The 15092-nt window shown below is 49.9% G+C and overlaps 1 protein-coding gene across 5 annotated transcripts in view; it reads left to right on the top strand.

The window, feature by feature from the left end:
• Positions 1–15092, top strand: part of CACNA2D2 (calcium voltage-gated channel auxiliary subunit alpha2delta 2) — a 736608-nt gene that overhangs the window by 580499 nt on the left and 141017 nt on the right. For all 5 annotated transcript variants that reach the window (XM_059716173.1, XM_059716174.1, XM_059716176.1 and 2 more), the window contains 2 exons: positions 7202–7333; positions 8233–8290. In XM_059716173.1, the coding sequence (XP_059572156.1) occupies positions 7202–7333; positions 8233–8290 (190 nt within the window). The remainder of the gene's footprint in view (positions 1–7201; positions 7334–8232; positions 8291–15092) is intronic.

The following is a 15092-nucleotide window of genomic DNA, read 5'->3' as shown; positions in this document are numbered from 1 at the left end:
TTTTTTTTGCCTTTGGTTTAGTATTAGGTTAGTTACGGCTCATCTTTCAGGAAGGGCATTCAAACTGACCACGGTGCAAACAGTTCGCAGTGCATTGCAGCTTCTCAACTGTCTTCTGCAAAGCTGATGTGGCTGAGCTTGCAGCCAGCATGGGACAGATTGTGGGACAGGAAATGCTACACATCTTTTGTATAGAGGAGAAGAAATCGTTTTCCTGTTTCTTTTTTGCCATTTCCCACCTGCCACAATGCCCACGTTTAGACAACATCATTCATTATATGCAGCTTCTACATTGATGTTGGAAGCCTCATTCAGCCCCCAGACAGGCCGTCAGGCTGGCAGGCGCTGTTAGCATTGTCCGTCTGCTCTCAAACATCGCCACTCCACCACACTAGAGACATTGCTCCAGGCACTGGGTAGTGTAGAGAGTTGCTTCTTTTTGTCTTCATTGATTTTGGGAGGGTGCTGGAAGGCATGCAATTATATATTTCAAGTCCCTCAGAGCAGAGAGGGTGAGACCCCTTCCCAGTTCTGTGGATATGGAGATCATGCTTGTCTGTGAATAGTGATGCACATCCCCAAGCTCTGAAATGCATGTGTGGGTTGACATGTAATGCTACTGGTGATAGAGGGCCACAAGGATCCAGGGCTAGGAGGGCCATTGGGAACTCAGTGGCCTGAGGCAATTGTTCAGCTGGGGCTGCATTTTGGGATTTCATCCAAATGAAAGAAAGGAAGTAGGAGGGGATGGGGACAGAAAGGGAGGGGTCCTTCTACAGGCTGAACAAGGGAGCTGCAAAAGGGGAATGGGAAGGAGAAATGGACTGGACAGAAATGGAAATGAAGGCAGGTATGTGTAGGGGGCCTCAGGCCAGGGCTCAGGCCTCCTAGGCTCTTTTCCAGGCTCTGCTGCTGCTTCAGTATGTGGCCAAGGACAAGTCACTCCTCCTCTCTGAGCTATTTCTGGTGAGTGAAGCAGGAGAATTCAGCATGCCTGTCCCCTCTGCACTTCTGGAGGCGCCCCCAGCTGCTTGGGTGGGAGGACAACACACCATCTATGGCAGGGGCGGGCAATTATTTTGGGCGGAGGGCCACTTACCAAGTTTTGGGAAGCTGTCTAGGACCGCATGGGCAGCCCCGCCCCTTGACAGTTGCCCCGCCCCTGGTTGTCATATTGGGACTGGAAGTCCGACCTCCTAGCACCTGACCTTTGCCATTGGAAGTCCCTCCCCTTGCCCTGGAAGTACTCCTTTTGGGAGGAAGGGTGCTGTGATCTGGAAACCTTGAAAAAGATATATATCTGTATACACCCAACCACACACACACAACTCATCTACTATAACCTATTTTAATTTTATTTTAAAATATTTTTCTACTGATTTATGTGTTTACAAAAAGCGTATCTAGAGGTGGCTGCATAATAGCTTAAAATACAATCCTACTATGTGTTTTGTGTAGGCAGCAAGGGGTATAAGTGTCGGTGTGATTGGGAAGAGTGTGTGTGAGTTTCAGTGTGTGTGCGCGTGCAGTGGGGTGTGGGTATGGTGGCTGGGTGTGTGCTGAGAGAGAGAGCCGGGGCCAGGCTGCCACCTCCATAGCGTGCAGCTGTAACACACTGCATGTGAGCATCACACGATATAGCCAGACAGACCCCATGCCCAGGCTCTCTGTTTTTACAACCCCACCCTGGGTCTCTGCCGGTCCCAGGGCACTTGCACAGGCTCCATGTTTCCACCTGCCACCACCTTTCCCTGCATTCCCTCCTGCAGGCTTGCCTGCTGCTCCCTGAACCCCCCACTTCCTGCAGTGCTCCCCGCGGCCACCACCAGAGCCCACCGCCTGCCACAGCCCTGCTGTGACTCCTCTGCCTGCCGCAACCCTGCCACTCACCGTGGCTCCATCTGCCGGAGCCCTCTGTGCTGCCCACCAGGGCCCACTGCACCTGTGCTGCCGCTGCCCGCTGGAGCTCCGCTGCCCATTGGGGCCCGGCTGCGGCTCTGCCACCCACCCTGCTGTGGCTTTGCCGCGTCCTGGGGCCCGCTGCCTCCCCACTGCCCACTGGGGCCCAGCTGCTGCTCTGCTGCCTGTTAGGGCCTGCTGTGCCGCCTGTAGGGGCCTGCCATGGCCCCACTGCCCACTGGGGCTCTGCCACCTACCATGTCCTGCTGCGGCTCTGCTGCCCACTGGCTCCTGCCACTCGCTGGGGCTTGGCTACAGCTCTGCCACCTGCCAGGGCCCACCACCTGCTACTGCTCTACCACCCATTGCAACCCCACTAACTGCTGGGGCCTACAACCGCTCTGTTGCCCTCCATGGGTCCACTGCCACCCGTTGGGGCCTGGCCACGGCTCTGCCACCTGTCAGGGCCCACTGTACTGCCTGCGGGGGCCTGTCGTGGCCCTGCTGACCACCAGGGACCACCATGGCTCTGCTGTGGCTCCGCCGCCTGCTGCACACCACGTGGGTCCCATTGCTCCCCACAGCTGCCCCTTCCCACGCTGCTCCCTGCAGCCCCTCCTGTCACTGTGCCGCTCCTTGCAGCCTCCACCGCTCCCCACAACCACCACTTCCAGCCACTCTTACCTCATTTTCCATTCAGAGGAAGGGAGGGAGAACAGCCCCAGGGGTAGGGGCCAGAATCTGCAGAGGCTTCTGGTTGGGGGCTGAGGGCAGGAAGGGGTTGGGGGGCTGGGTGGAGCCGGGCTAGCCTTATTGCTCTGCCATAGGCTCCCGCTGGGTCCTTCTGCCACTGGTCACCTGTCATCTTTGACAGGCAGCCACAGGCAGATATAAATGAATTTTCTAACATTTTTTAAGGCCCTGTGGGCCGGATAGAATGGGCTGGCGGGCCGGATCCAGCCCACGGGCCGTATTTTGCCCACCCCGATCTATAGAGATCCTGCAAGAGACTCACAGGCTAGACAGCTCTCTTGGGGGTCAGACCTTTTCTGTCTCCCTCAGCTTGGTCAGGTCCCTGCTCCCACCTCCCAACCCTTGAGCGCCATAGTGGTTAATCACTGGACTTCCTCCCCTTGAGCTCTGTCCGTAGAGGCTCCCTGAAGAAGCAGCATTTTTTAAAGAGCAGGTTGGCTGCAGCGACTAACCACACACACTGACAGCCCCGATCCGTTTGATTAATCACAGTGTCAGTCTGCTCAGAGCTTATCATTTGCCTTAATAGTTGAATAATTTAAAGCCTCCATTTGCTGGCATCTTAATTGCTTTTGCGCTGGGCGTGAGGGCCGGCACGAATGTAGAGCGGGGCAGGCCCTGCAGGGCTCCTTCCTCTCATTCCCTGTCTCTTGGAGGCTGGCTGGCAGAGGAGGGATTTGAATGAAGCCCCTGTGGGGGACAGACCCAATTTATTTCCCATCTGCTCTGGGTACCTGGCGGCAAGCACATTCCAAAAGCTTGAATGTGTGTCCTGCAGCTCCAGAGTGAAGCTGTCATTTCATGGGAGAAAGGGATTCTTTGACTGTAAGACAGTGAGATCGAAAGCCAAACATATGCCTGGGGTGATCACATAGAGCTGTGGAAGAAAAGGCCTAGAGTCTCCACCAACATCTGTTGATTGAAAAGGAAGCCTCTACAGAGGCTCACCTCTTCCTCAGAAGTATGGAGCAAGCTTGAAAGACAAATTATGATGCATATATTGCTCTTCCCCTCCAACCTCAACCAGTGCTGGGGATCAAACCAGAGACCTCCAGAGCCAAAAGCCTGACCCGCCTACAGCAGGGATAGGCAATGTTTTTTGGCCGGAGTGCCGAAAAAACCACAGTGTCTACCTTGGAAGGTGCTGGAGTGCCGGCATGCCAGAAAAACAAAACAGAGGGGAGGGGGCGATACATGGCAGGACGCATTGCATATTAGTATATTTAATAATCATAAATTTTGCCTTTGTTGGTGTATACTTTTTTTGTTAAGCATGTTGCAGTGAGAGAGAGAGTGAAAAAAAGAGAAAGAAGAGAGAGAAAGAGAAAGAAGGAAAAAGAAAAAAAGAGAGAGAGGAGAGCAGAGAGAGAACCAGGCACATACACACGCACATAGAAAACCGCCCACGCGCGCGCGCACACACACACAGAAACACATAAATAACCTGTCACCATCATGAGTTCACTGGCATGTTGGTGGGGCCCCTGCTAGAGCTCTCCTTGTGCAGCATTTTCTCTGAGCCCACCAGCATGTCAGTGTGGTCACTGGCTGGAGCCACTGCATTTGTGCAGCTCCAGAGCCCAAGGGGGCAAATGCTGCGACCACTTTTACCTTCTTTTCCCTCACTAAGCTCCAGCAGTGCTTTTCTATGCAGCCCTCAGTCCATTTCTGATTGTACAATTTGGCCCACTTACAACAAAGGTTGAGCACAAGTGCTGTAGGAGAATCACATGCTAGCAAGGAAACAGTGTATTGGGCCGCCCAATGCATCAGATCCATCTGCTAAACTTAGTGTATTGTACCATCCACCGAGTTCCCCAGTTTTGATCTGCCTGCAAGATGCACTCAAGCCTGGATCTGAACCCACCTGCTGTCCCCAGCATTGGTCACAAAGAGCTTTCCTTGGAGGTAGAGGACAGCCAGAGCAGTGCAGCCACCTGTCTGGTTTGTAGCTTTCATCTGACCAATCACTTCAACCTGTTGATAGAAACAGCTTCTGTTTGTGACATGATCTGCAGAAGTAGGAGCATCTCAGTGAGGGTCAGAGGGCCAGAATCTTAAAAGGTGTTTAAGTGCTCAATACCCTGTGAGTGAGATGCTTACATAATGAGCCAAAGACTAAATGCTGGATGATCACTAGAGATTTCGTTAAACAATAAGTATTTAGTCCACTTCTGCTGTAGCAGCCCAGGACTCTGGCTCAGGACAGCTTTCTGAACCATTAGAAACCCAAGAGGAGGCTAAAGGGCAGGTTTTCACAGGCAGAAATAACAAGCTGGTCAGCCTGTGTGGATTGGGCACTTACCTGCATTGCCCTTGAAAAATCTGTCTCACTTCTAGCAGATGTGGTGCAGTCACCATCCCCAGAGGTGTTCAAGAGGAGGCTGGACAAGTACGTCGTTGAACTTGTTTGAACCCAATTACCTCCTGCCTATGGCAGGGGAACGGATTTGATGATCTTACAGGTCCCTTCCGGTCCTACTATTCTGTGATTCTATGTGCACAAACACAGAGAACCAGAACAGACACATGAACACACACATCCAGAACCAGACACATGCATATACACATCCAGAACCAGACGTGTGCACACAGAATCAGAGGCAGATGAACATGCAGAATCAAATGCATGGGTGCACAGAGCCGGGCTGCTGGGGCACCAGACAAAGTTTGACCCAACAATGCTCTAGGGCTGCGGAGCCCCTGTGCTTCCCTGGGGAGCCAGCCCCGGGGCTGCAGCGCGGCCAGCTGAGGCCCCGGCCCACAGCCTGCCCATCAGCCTATCCACCCACGCACTCCACACAGCTAAGCCCACAAAGGTGTGGTGCTTCTGTCAAGGGGCAGCACCAGCCTCATCCCAGTAGGAGGGCTGGGCCAGTGCTGGGCTTGGAGCGGGCAGGAATCAGGTAGGCTCAGCTGCAAGCCCTGCTGCAAGCAACCCAGGCTTCATAGTTGACAGCAGCTACCCAGAGCTGGGGCTGGCTGCAGCCAGGAGGTTGCAAACAGCTGCACGCATACCTTGGAGCAGATGGTGGAGTGGGACCTGAGGCAGCACAACCCCGGCCTCTCTCCTGCTGCCGGCACAGAGCTGATGACTAGGTTCTGGAGCCCAGCACAGCTGTTTGTAGCCAGCCTGGGCTCTGGGCAGCTGCAAACAGCTGTGCCGGGCTCTGGAGCCCCACCATCAGCTGTGTGCTGGCAGCAGGGGAGAGACCAGGGTAACATTGCCTCAGGCCTCTCCCCCACAGTCCGCTCCAAGGCATGTGTGCATGTGCCAGTACAGAGCTGATGCCGGAGCCTGGTGCAGCTGTTTGCAGCCTGCCTGCTGCACCCAGCCCTGGCTCTAGGTAGCTGCTGCCAACCATGGAGCCCGGGCTGCTTGCAGCAGGGCTTGCAGTTTCCCAGCCACCTGCTGGGAGCAGCCTGGGCTCCGTGGTTGGCAACAGCCACCCAGAGCCAGGGCTGGTGGTGGCGTGCCAAGCAAAATGGCCTGGCGTGCCATGCTCAGCACATGTGCCGGGGGTTGCTGACCCCTGGCTTACAGCTTGAACAAAGAATCAGGCCCTCAGTGGCTTGGTTATAGTGGGATATGGTGAATCCCCTGTCCCTAACTCATGGCATGTGGACCTGATTCTGCAATCAGATAGATCTGGGAATAAGATTTATACCTGTGATTAACCCCTGTATGGCAATGGCAATCACAGAACTGTGTGAAGTCGAGTTTGCAGGATTCAGGATACAGCAGTAAGAAATTGTGGGGTCTGGTGAAGCTATTGCCTCTGGTTAGCTCCAACATCCTTTGTAGCTTGACTAAAGCCAGCTCCTGCATTGACAAACATGTGCTTCCAGCAAAGGGCTACTTCCCTATATGAACAAGTCGCACCAGCCCAGAGCCAGGGTGGGTATAACATGGTGGTAAGTAAATGCTTAGATGAGACATAGAAGATGAAGGAAGCAAATCCCAAGCCTGCACGGCAACAACAGTTGAGGCACTGGCAGAAGGGATGAAAGGGATGGAGGGCATGGGGGCCAAGCAGCTACAGTGTGTAGGGGCTGATTAGAATACTCGTGGGGGTGAGATGGGGAGGGCAGAGCAGGGATGCTGCAGAGAATGGCTGCATCTTCTCCCATGGAACCAAGGAATCATGATGGGTTTGCGATGGGCTGGCTTGCTGGGCTCCTCCCATGGCCAGTATGCTGAGAGGTGGTGCAAACAGAGCTGCACAATTCTGTGCTAACTCATGGCACCCCAGGACTGAGGCACACAAGCTGCTGTTAAGTCCTGATGTGTAGTAAGTACTGGGACAGGATATGGTCTCAGGCCATCTACATAACTGTTCTCAGAGATTCTGCAGCAGTGACTCCTGCAGAACAGTGACTGCTGGGTATTTTTGCTGTCTTGAGCATCACAGTCAATAGAGCAACACCAGGTTACATCAGTAGCTGCTCTGGCCCACAGAGTCCAAGTCTGTTCATACTAAGGACCTAGAGCTACCATGTTCTTTTCCCCATATGCATTGAGACAGCCTGTGCACTTTCTTTCTTGCAGCTACCGTGATCCTCAATGAGCTGAACTGGACCCAGGCCCTGGAGGATGTGTTCATTGAGAACCGGAAGAAAGATCCATCTCTGCTGTGGCAGGTCTTTGGCAGTGCCACGGGCGTGACCCGCTATTACCCAGGTCTGTCATGTGAGCATTGTGGCAGCAGGGGAAGGAGGGAAGAGGAACACTAAGTGCTGCTCATCATGGAACTGAGGGACACAGCAGCCTCACATCTGTGCTGGGAGGGATGAGGCCCATGTTATAAGGGGTTGCACAGTTTCCTCATACCTCACTGCATGTTCTAGCTGAAGAGCTGACAGGCCATGTCTAGCAAGGCTGAGAGTCATGGCCCTGCACCCCTCCCCTCTGTTCTATATCCCCTCCTCTCCTGTGTGGGTGAATTGGGAGGAAGTTATCTGTGGGAAAGGGCAAGGGGAAGTGAGAGCATTATGCTGCTCTCACTCCTAGTGACCTAGCATGCTGTAAGACTCAGGGGGATGCCTAGGAAACAGGACTTTAACATGCCTGTGGACCAGTTTACTCCTTGAAACACTGCATGTGTTATTCTGAGGTTGCTAGTTGGTCTCACCTGGGAACATTTCAATAGGAGACTGGGAACTTAGTGAAGGGCCATGCTTCCCATCCTACTCCTTACCCATCCTGTCCATTTTTCATTATTCTCTCCCTCTCTCTATTTCCCTCTTTCTATGTCTCCAGCTACCATCATCCTTCCTTTGTCAGGAACTTTGTCTCTTGCTCCCCCAGCCAATCTCCTTCTGTCCATTACTCCCCTCCTTTCACTCTGCCCCTTCCCCCCACCCTTCACACACTTTGTTCCCTCATTCTTGTTTCTCCCTTGCCTTGCCCTGTATTTTCCATGGGTCAACACTTCCATGACAGACAAGGCTCCCTCTGATGTCCACAGTAGTTTTGCTTCTGTAGGCAGAACAGCATCTTGAGGGCATCCCCATCTGCTATCTATACCTGCCTCACACATCAAGGTTTTATAACTCTTCTTGCTTTTGTTTTCATTGCAGCCACCCCATGGAGAGCACCTAATAAGATTGACCTGTATGATGTCCGCAGGAGGCCTTGGTAAGGGGAATGGAGAGAATCCCACGGGGGGAACCCAAATATGAATGAAAGTCAGTGGGTGTGTCTACATGAGATGCTACTTCACAGTGGTTACTGCACATTTATTTAATACTTGTATAAGCAAGTACTAAATAAATGCGTAGTAACTGGAGTTACTGTGTAGTAGTGCCAGGGAATGCCTTTTAAGTGATGCTACTGCACAGCCTAATACTACTGCACAGTAGCGTCTTGGCACAGTTTTTGCCATGCGACACTACTGCACAGTCAGCATCTCATGTGGAGACACCCAGTGAGATGGGGGCTAGTGTACCATAAAGCTCATCATCAGAAAAGTCGGCAATGAGGATGGGCCCAGCCAACTATGGGTCCAAACACTTCTGGATGCTGAAGAATCTCACTGTAGGTACAGACTGCCGCCTGAGCCCTGCCCCCATCTGTAAAATGGGTCAGCACAAGGCCATCCTGCAAAATCAGCTTTGAGGGTGTCTGGAAGTTGACAGAAACTTGCAGCTTGGTCCCTTGTGTCACTGGCTGAGATCCAAGATTAGCATGTCACAGAGAGGGAACAAAAAGTAGAACAAACTGTAAGGTGGGCAGGCTGGGCTGCCATGAAGTGCATCTGCCCTTGTCCTGTGGGGCCAGCAGTTCATACACCCACCCAGCCTGTCCAGTCCTGTGCTGGAAAGAGAGTTGGGAAAGTCCTAGTGCTTCTGCTCTCCAGAAACATTACTATTTCCCTCAGGAGAAGAGGTGGCAGTTCAACTCTGGTTCACCCAGCGGTGAAATAATTTATGATAGTGATCCTGGAGTAAGAAAAGAAGGGTGGTGGCATCCATCCTTGATGAATAAAATGCCATTTCCACTGGTGTCAGTGCAGATATTGTTATCACTCATGCCAAAGTCCAGGCCTGTGTTGATTCCTGCTGAGATCTTGGCCACAGTGACGTCTTGTGGTAATGGGCTTCATAAGCTAACTGGGCCCAGCTCCAGGTAGCTGAGTGCTTCTTTACAGGAGGACCATCAATTAGAATTCACCAACTTTTGATTGGTTACACAGATTATGTTTTTTTTCTATTCTCAAATGTGACATTTCCTGACATTGAAACTATTTGGAAAGGAGAATTTGCTATTCTGCTGGCCAAGCAGGAAGGGCAAAAGAAAGCAAACAAGCATATAAGCAACAACCCTGTGCTAAAATTAGAAGCTTAAAAAGTTCTGAAACATGGAAACTGTTGAGAAGATCAGAGTGTTTTGGCAAAAAGTTCTGTTCTCAAAGGGATGCAAATGGTGTTGAGAAGTAACACCTAGCTCTTGCATCCAGCTTTGGCCAGTAGATCTGAAAGCACTGGACAGAGGTTGGTATCAGCAGCATGGTTTTATGGATGGTGAAAGTGACTTGGCAGGGGTCATCCAGCACAGTAGGGGCAGAGCCAGGCTTAGGTGACAAGTCTTTAGGTTCCAGTCCAGCACTCCAACTAGAGTGCTTTTGACATATGTTCACTTGCCCTTAATATAGCCCAGCAAATTCCCTGGCAGAGGGTGTTAACTGTACCCTCTGTAGGCTGCACAGAGCACAGGCCATGTAGAATTTCCCGTTGCTGTAGCCGGTTGTTCATTGCGCTGCTCTCAGTATTGTACCAAGAACCCCAGGAGCTCTGAGGCACGGTGCTGTTACATCAAAGGTGACCTGTTCGTGGACAGTATGTAAGAGAATGCTGAGCATCAATAATCAATGTCTCCCACTGTATAGTTACTGTAAATTGCCAACCCTACCACAAATTAGCAGAGCATTCTGGGTAATCAGAATTAAAAAGCACAGCAAGCTGCACTCCCTTCCCTACCCTGCCACAGCAAGTAGCTATTAAAATGGAAATGGGTTTACCTAGGCCATTTGTGTAGCTGTTCAATAGAGCTTTCCTCCTATCTCCCTTTTCCCCTTTCTCTTCCTCTTCTTGGCTTGCGTCTTCTCCTTCTCTCACTCCATCCCTTGCTCTCTTGTAGGGACACAGTTAGGCTGGATGAAATTCCAGGTCTGTGAGCAGCCAGCTCTGTCCAATTTTCATTTCACACATGGTTGGCACTGGAAAATGGATACAATAACACAGGCAGGGGCATCCAAGCTGCAGCTTTCATCTCCTTCTCACCTCCCTTCCCTTGGTATTTCTGGAAAGAGAGAGGGTTAGATAGAGAGATAAATCCTTAGATACAGATAAACCGGGCAGATCTCTTTCTGCCCACAGTTGTGATCATAAATGGAGTGCTTATTCATTGGCAATGTTCACGTAGCAACCCCATTTAAAAAGGAAAACAAACGACTCTTGAAAACCAGAGCCAGAAGGACAGAGAGATAAATACAAGACAATGACAGCCCGTGTTTAAGTGATAGCTGCAAGCATCAATTTAGCCACACACCAAGTTAAGCATGATTGAATCGCTTGCTATTAACCCAGGTAGAGGAGCTAGCTGTGTGGTGCTAATTATTCCACAGTAAATGTAGGTTACTTGGGTTTTCTCTTTAACTGTCCATACCCCATCAGGATCCTAGAATGCAGGGGGTAGCAGAAATCATAAAGGTGTCTGCATTCTGCTTTGTAGCATATGTAAACAGCCTTTCTTCCTGCGTAGAGCCTGCCTGTGTTCAGGTGACATTTCTTCCCTTTCACTTGCCTGACGATCACTATTGTATTATTTTCCTTCAAGTCCTCGTTAGCTCCTCATGTGTCCAACCAGGTGTTTATCACACAGCAGGGGGCACCAAGCACAGGAGCCCTGGAGGGGCAACAAAGGGAAATATCTCAGAGGTAGGGAAGGTTTTCATGTTTAATAGCTTGCATTTGCATAAACAGTAGCAGCTTGTTTCAAGTCTGTCCTTTAAACTCCAGAGCCCTGCTTATTTGAAGACAAAGTCTAGTCACTACAGAATGGGCTGCAGGGAGGATAAGGTTGGCTCAGCTGCAGTCTGCAGAGCTGAGCCTGCTTGTAGGTGTGAGAACACAGTGCAAAGGCATCTGGGTTAAATGAAGCCATATCAGGAAGTTATAAAGTACTGATTTTTTGTCTCAGAGACACCTTCTCAGCCTGCTGTCCCCAGTCATTTCTAAGCAATCAAGGGACAGAGCAATCTTGCATTTTTTTCATGTATGTCTAAATTGCTTATGCAGGGCTAGATGTGCAGCTGGTGTAAATCAGCGTATGCTGGAGTTGATTCACACCAGCTGAAGATTTACACCATGAGGGGCAATGTATGAGAATGGTAACTTTGTACCTGTCTCAGGGCCTGATCCTGCCATTGTTCCACAACACTGCACTCTTACATCCCTGGGGATCCTACTAACAGCAACACAAAGGAGTCAGCCAGGAAGACTAGACCCATCCATGTAAATGGAGCATTGCATCCCCTTTGCCTGCTCTACTTAATTTTCTTCACCTTTTTAAGAGGAAAAACACTGCTTGGCATAGATTCAGGAGAGCATTTAAGTCTATGCTTAAGTATTTCCTGAATAACAATGCTTTTCTCCATTGTGGCCTTGGTATGTGATTTCTTTTCTGGTGTTGCATGCTCATCCCTCCTGGGGGTGAGTGTCATGAGCAGAGCTATGAGTATGTACCAAGAGATGGAGACCCTCTGCATCTCTCAGTGATAGAATATCAGATCCCATAATCATAAACTCTGTGGAGACAGATCCCCATGGATGTAAATTGTCATAGCTCTGCTGAATTCAGTGAAGTTATGACAGTTCGTTCTCTGTGAGAATCTATGGGGTACATAGAGAGTTCAGCTTCCAACAGCTGCAACAGATGAGGCAGGGTCCTACAGACAACTCACTGCACAGATCTGATTCACCCCCAGGACATTGTTCATCTTGGGCATTGAACAAGGAGTGCTGTGGAAGAACAGAACAACTATAATTTAAGTAGACTATAGCATAATGTATATGCACAGAACGGCCAAATGACTAGTGAGTGCTTAACTTTGTGAACTTTTAGCAAGAGTTTTTTGTGGCATGTAAATATATATGCTATCAGTCACTCAGGTGTTAAGGGCTAGAGTTTTCATCCTGGTTTTTTCCTGGGGTATTTTTTAATGTGGGTATGTCCTTTGTTTAGTTTCTAATGTCCTCTTAGAAATCACCCTCTCCTGTATGGTAGGACACACAGAAGAAGGGTGTGTTTTCCATGGATGTTGTTACATTTTCGGTTACTTCTTTTCTCTCCTGTAAACACACCTCATACATCCAGAATTCAGCAAAGCTAGGAAGTACCCTGGGGAAGATGCTTCCCAGGAGCAGCAAGCTCCGTTTAGACTTTTCTTTCTTTCTCTCTAATTGGATCTGATGTGCAGACGGAACAATTCAGCAGGTTTCTTTGTGCAGTCCCCTCCACCCATTGATTTAATCATGTTTATTTCTTTAATTTGAGTGAATTTAATTCTCCAGAAAGGTGTCACATTCCCAGACTGACAGGCTGAACTTCTTTGTTTATCCTCAGGACATCCATGACCCAAGCAGTATTGGTGTGAGGTTGCCCAGCACCGTCCTGCTAGGGTAAGCCAGGATAAGCTCTAGGAAGAACATATCATTCAGCTGACACATCCCACTTGACCTGTAGTCTTTTAGCTGAGCATATTGACAAGTGATGCTAATTAGCATGGACTTGCAGTTAAGACGCTGGCATACAATTAAAAAAATCAGGATTTGGGTTCCTTCCTCTGCCATTGACCTGCTGTATGACCTGAGGCAAGTCACTTACTCCGTCCATATTTCAGTTCTTCATCATTAAAATGGGGATAATGATCCTTTTGTCTGCCATTCCTATTTAGACCTTGAGCTCTTTGGGACAGTCTGTCTGTTACCATGCACATTCACAGTGCCTGGCATATTTGGACCCCGATTTCAGATGTGACCTCAAGGTGCTGTTATAACATAAGTCAGTAATCAAAGCAGTGTGGGATTTTAGGATTCAAATACCTGACTGCCCTGAAATTCTAACTTCCATGTTTTTACTATTGAATTGCCAGGGAAGAGGAGGTTGTTTTTCTTTCTAGGGCACCAAGTTTATGCATTGTGCTCGTGGTTTCCTCAATTTATATACAGCCAGATTTGTTTTTTTTAAACTACATTTTTGTTGAATAGTTTGAATGATTTCTTGTGCAAGGCAGCTTGCCTGGGGAGAATTGCCATAGCAAAGCTGAAAATAACTGCTGATTATAGAAATAGCAAGAAACACTTAAAAACAGCAACTCTGCAGGACAGCATTTGTATTATTAGTGGGGCCTGAGCCTGTTGGTGTCTGTAGAAACTGTGCACTTTTGGTCACACAGGATTAGGCCCAGAGCTGGTGCCTGCATCCTATTGAAGCCAATGGGAGTTTTGCACAGAGAGCCCATGCAAAATGTGGCTGCCTACTGCAAGCTGCCAAGAAGAAGCTTGCATACTACCTTCCAAGGGAGGGCTCTGTGCTGCCTCATCATGGACAGGATTTAAAGACACTTGCTGTCCAAGCCTCGCCATGTCACCAGCGTGACAAATAGGACTGAGTGGTGGCAGCGAGTGGGCGCGTGCACCCAAGCACTGATCAGGCTCCCTCTTTGTCAGGAAATTAATGGCCCCACCATTACGGTTAATTGTCTTTGATTGCTCCACATTAATTATTAACTTACCTCAATTGCAGCGTCTGTGCAGGTTATTAGAGGAATGGAGGCTGACGGGCCCTGAATTCTTTTACTGTATTAAGCCCTTAGCTGCAGCTCCCTCTCTCCTAGTTCTTGGTGGATGACAATGCTCAGCCCCTTGTTAGCTCCAGCTTATTGGGCCTAGCAGCCCCAACTACAATCCTTCCTCTCCTTAGCAGGAGCAAAGCACTTAAGCACAGGCTTAAGTCAATGGGATTTTAAGTACATGCTCAAAGCTAAATATGAACTGAAGTGCTTTGCTGGATCGCAGCCTAGCAGGCAAGAGTCTTGGTCTGGCACCCCTCTGCCCGTGAGGATAGAAAATGCCACTGCTCAGAATGTCTTTTGGTTTCTAGCTTTCCGTGAAGTCGGTCTTTTGTGAGGAGAGCAGGCAGTAAGCTCTGCAGCTGCAGCCTTGGCCGTTCTTTAGGGCCTGCTTGGCATGTCTAGGATGGACAAACATGGAGGTTGGAGAGAGAGCCAAGTAGCTTGAAGCGGCCAAGAGCTAAACAAAGAGAAAAGGTCTTCCTTCTACACCCTGTCCCCCACTGCTAGGGGTCAAGATTCCCTATTCACACATGAACCTGCAGTCTGAGACAGTGACTTCCCTGTTGAGTGCGACCCCATTAGCTTAGTGAGGGTGCGAGCAATGAAACTGCAAGGCTGTGCCTGATTTAGTGTGTCCTCGCTAAAGTTGTGCCCCACCCTGTGTATTGCCATGTCTTCTGGGGATACACCCAATGGTTCTTTGAACTGCTGTTTGCTTTTTTCCAGGGAATTGTGAGAGAGGTTTACCTGCCCTTTGAGCATGGGAGGACTGAAATTATGAGAACGCATGGGGTGATTGTCAGGCTTCAAGTGACTGAGTTCATGTTCTCATAGAATCATAGAAGTAGGGTCGGAAGGGACCTTGTAGATCTTCAAGTCTGACCCCCTGCCTGGGCAGGAGGGAAACTGGGCTCAAGTGACCCCAGCCAGGTAGGCATTGAGCCGCTTCTTAAAGACCCCAAGGGTAGGAGCCAGCACCACTTCCCTGGGAAGTCAGTTCCAGATCCTAGCTTCCCTAACTGTGAAGTAGTTCCTATGGATGTCTAATCTAAACCTACTCTCCAACAACTTGTGGCCATTATT

This window comes from Alligator mississippiensis, chromosome 12 (genome assembly GCF_030867095.1).
Source record: "Alligator mississippiensis isolate rAllMis1 chromosome 12, rAllMis1, whole genome shotgun sequence".
Taxonomy (NCBI): domain Eukaryota; kingdom Metazoa; phylum Chordata; order Crocodylia; family Alligatoridae; genus Alligator; species Alligator mississippiensis.
Note: the sequence above shows the minus strand (reverse complement) of the source record. Positions and strands in the feature narration are given on the sequence as shown.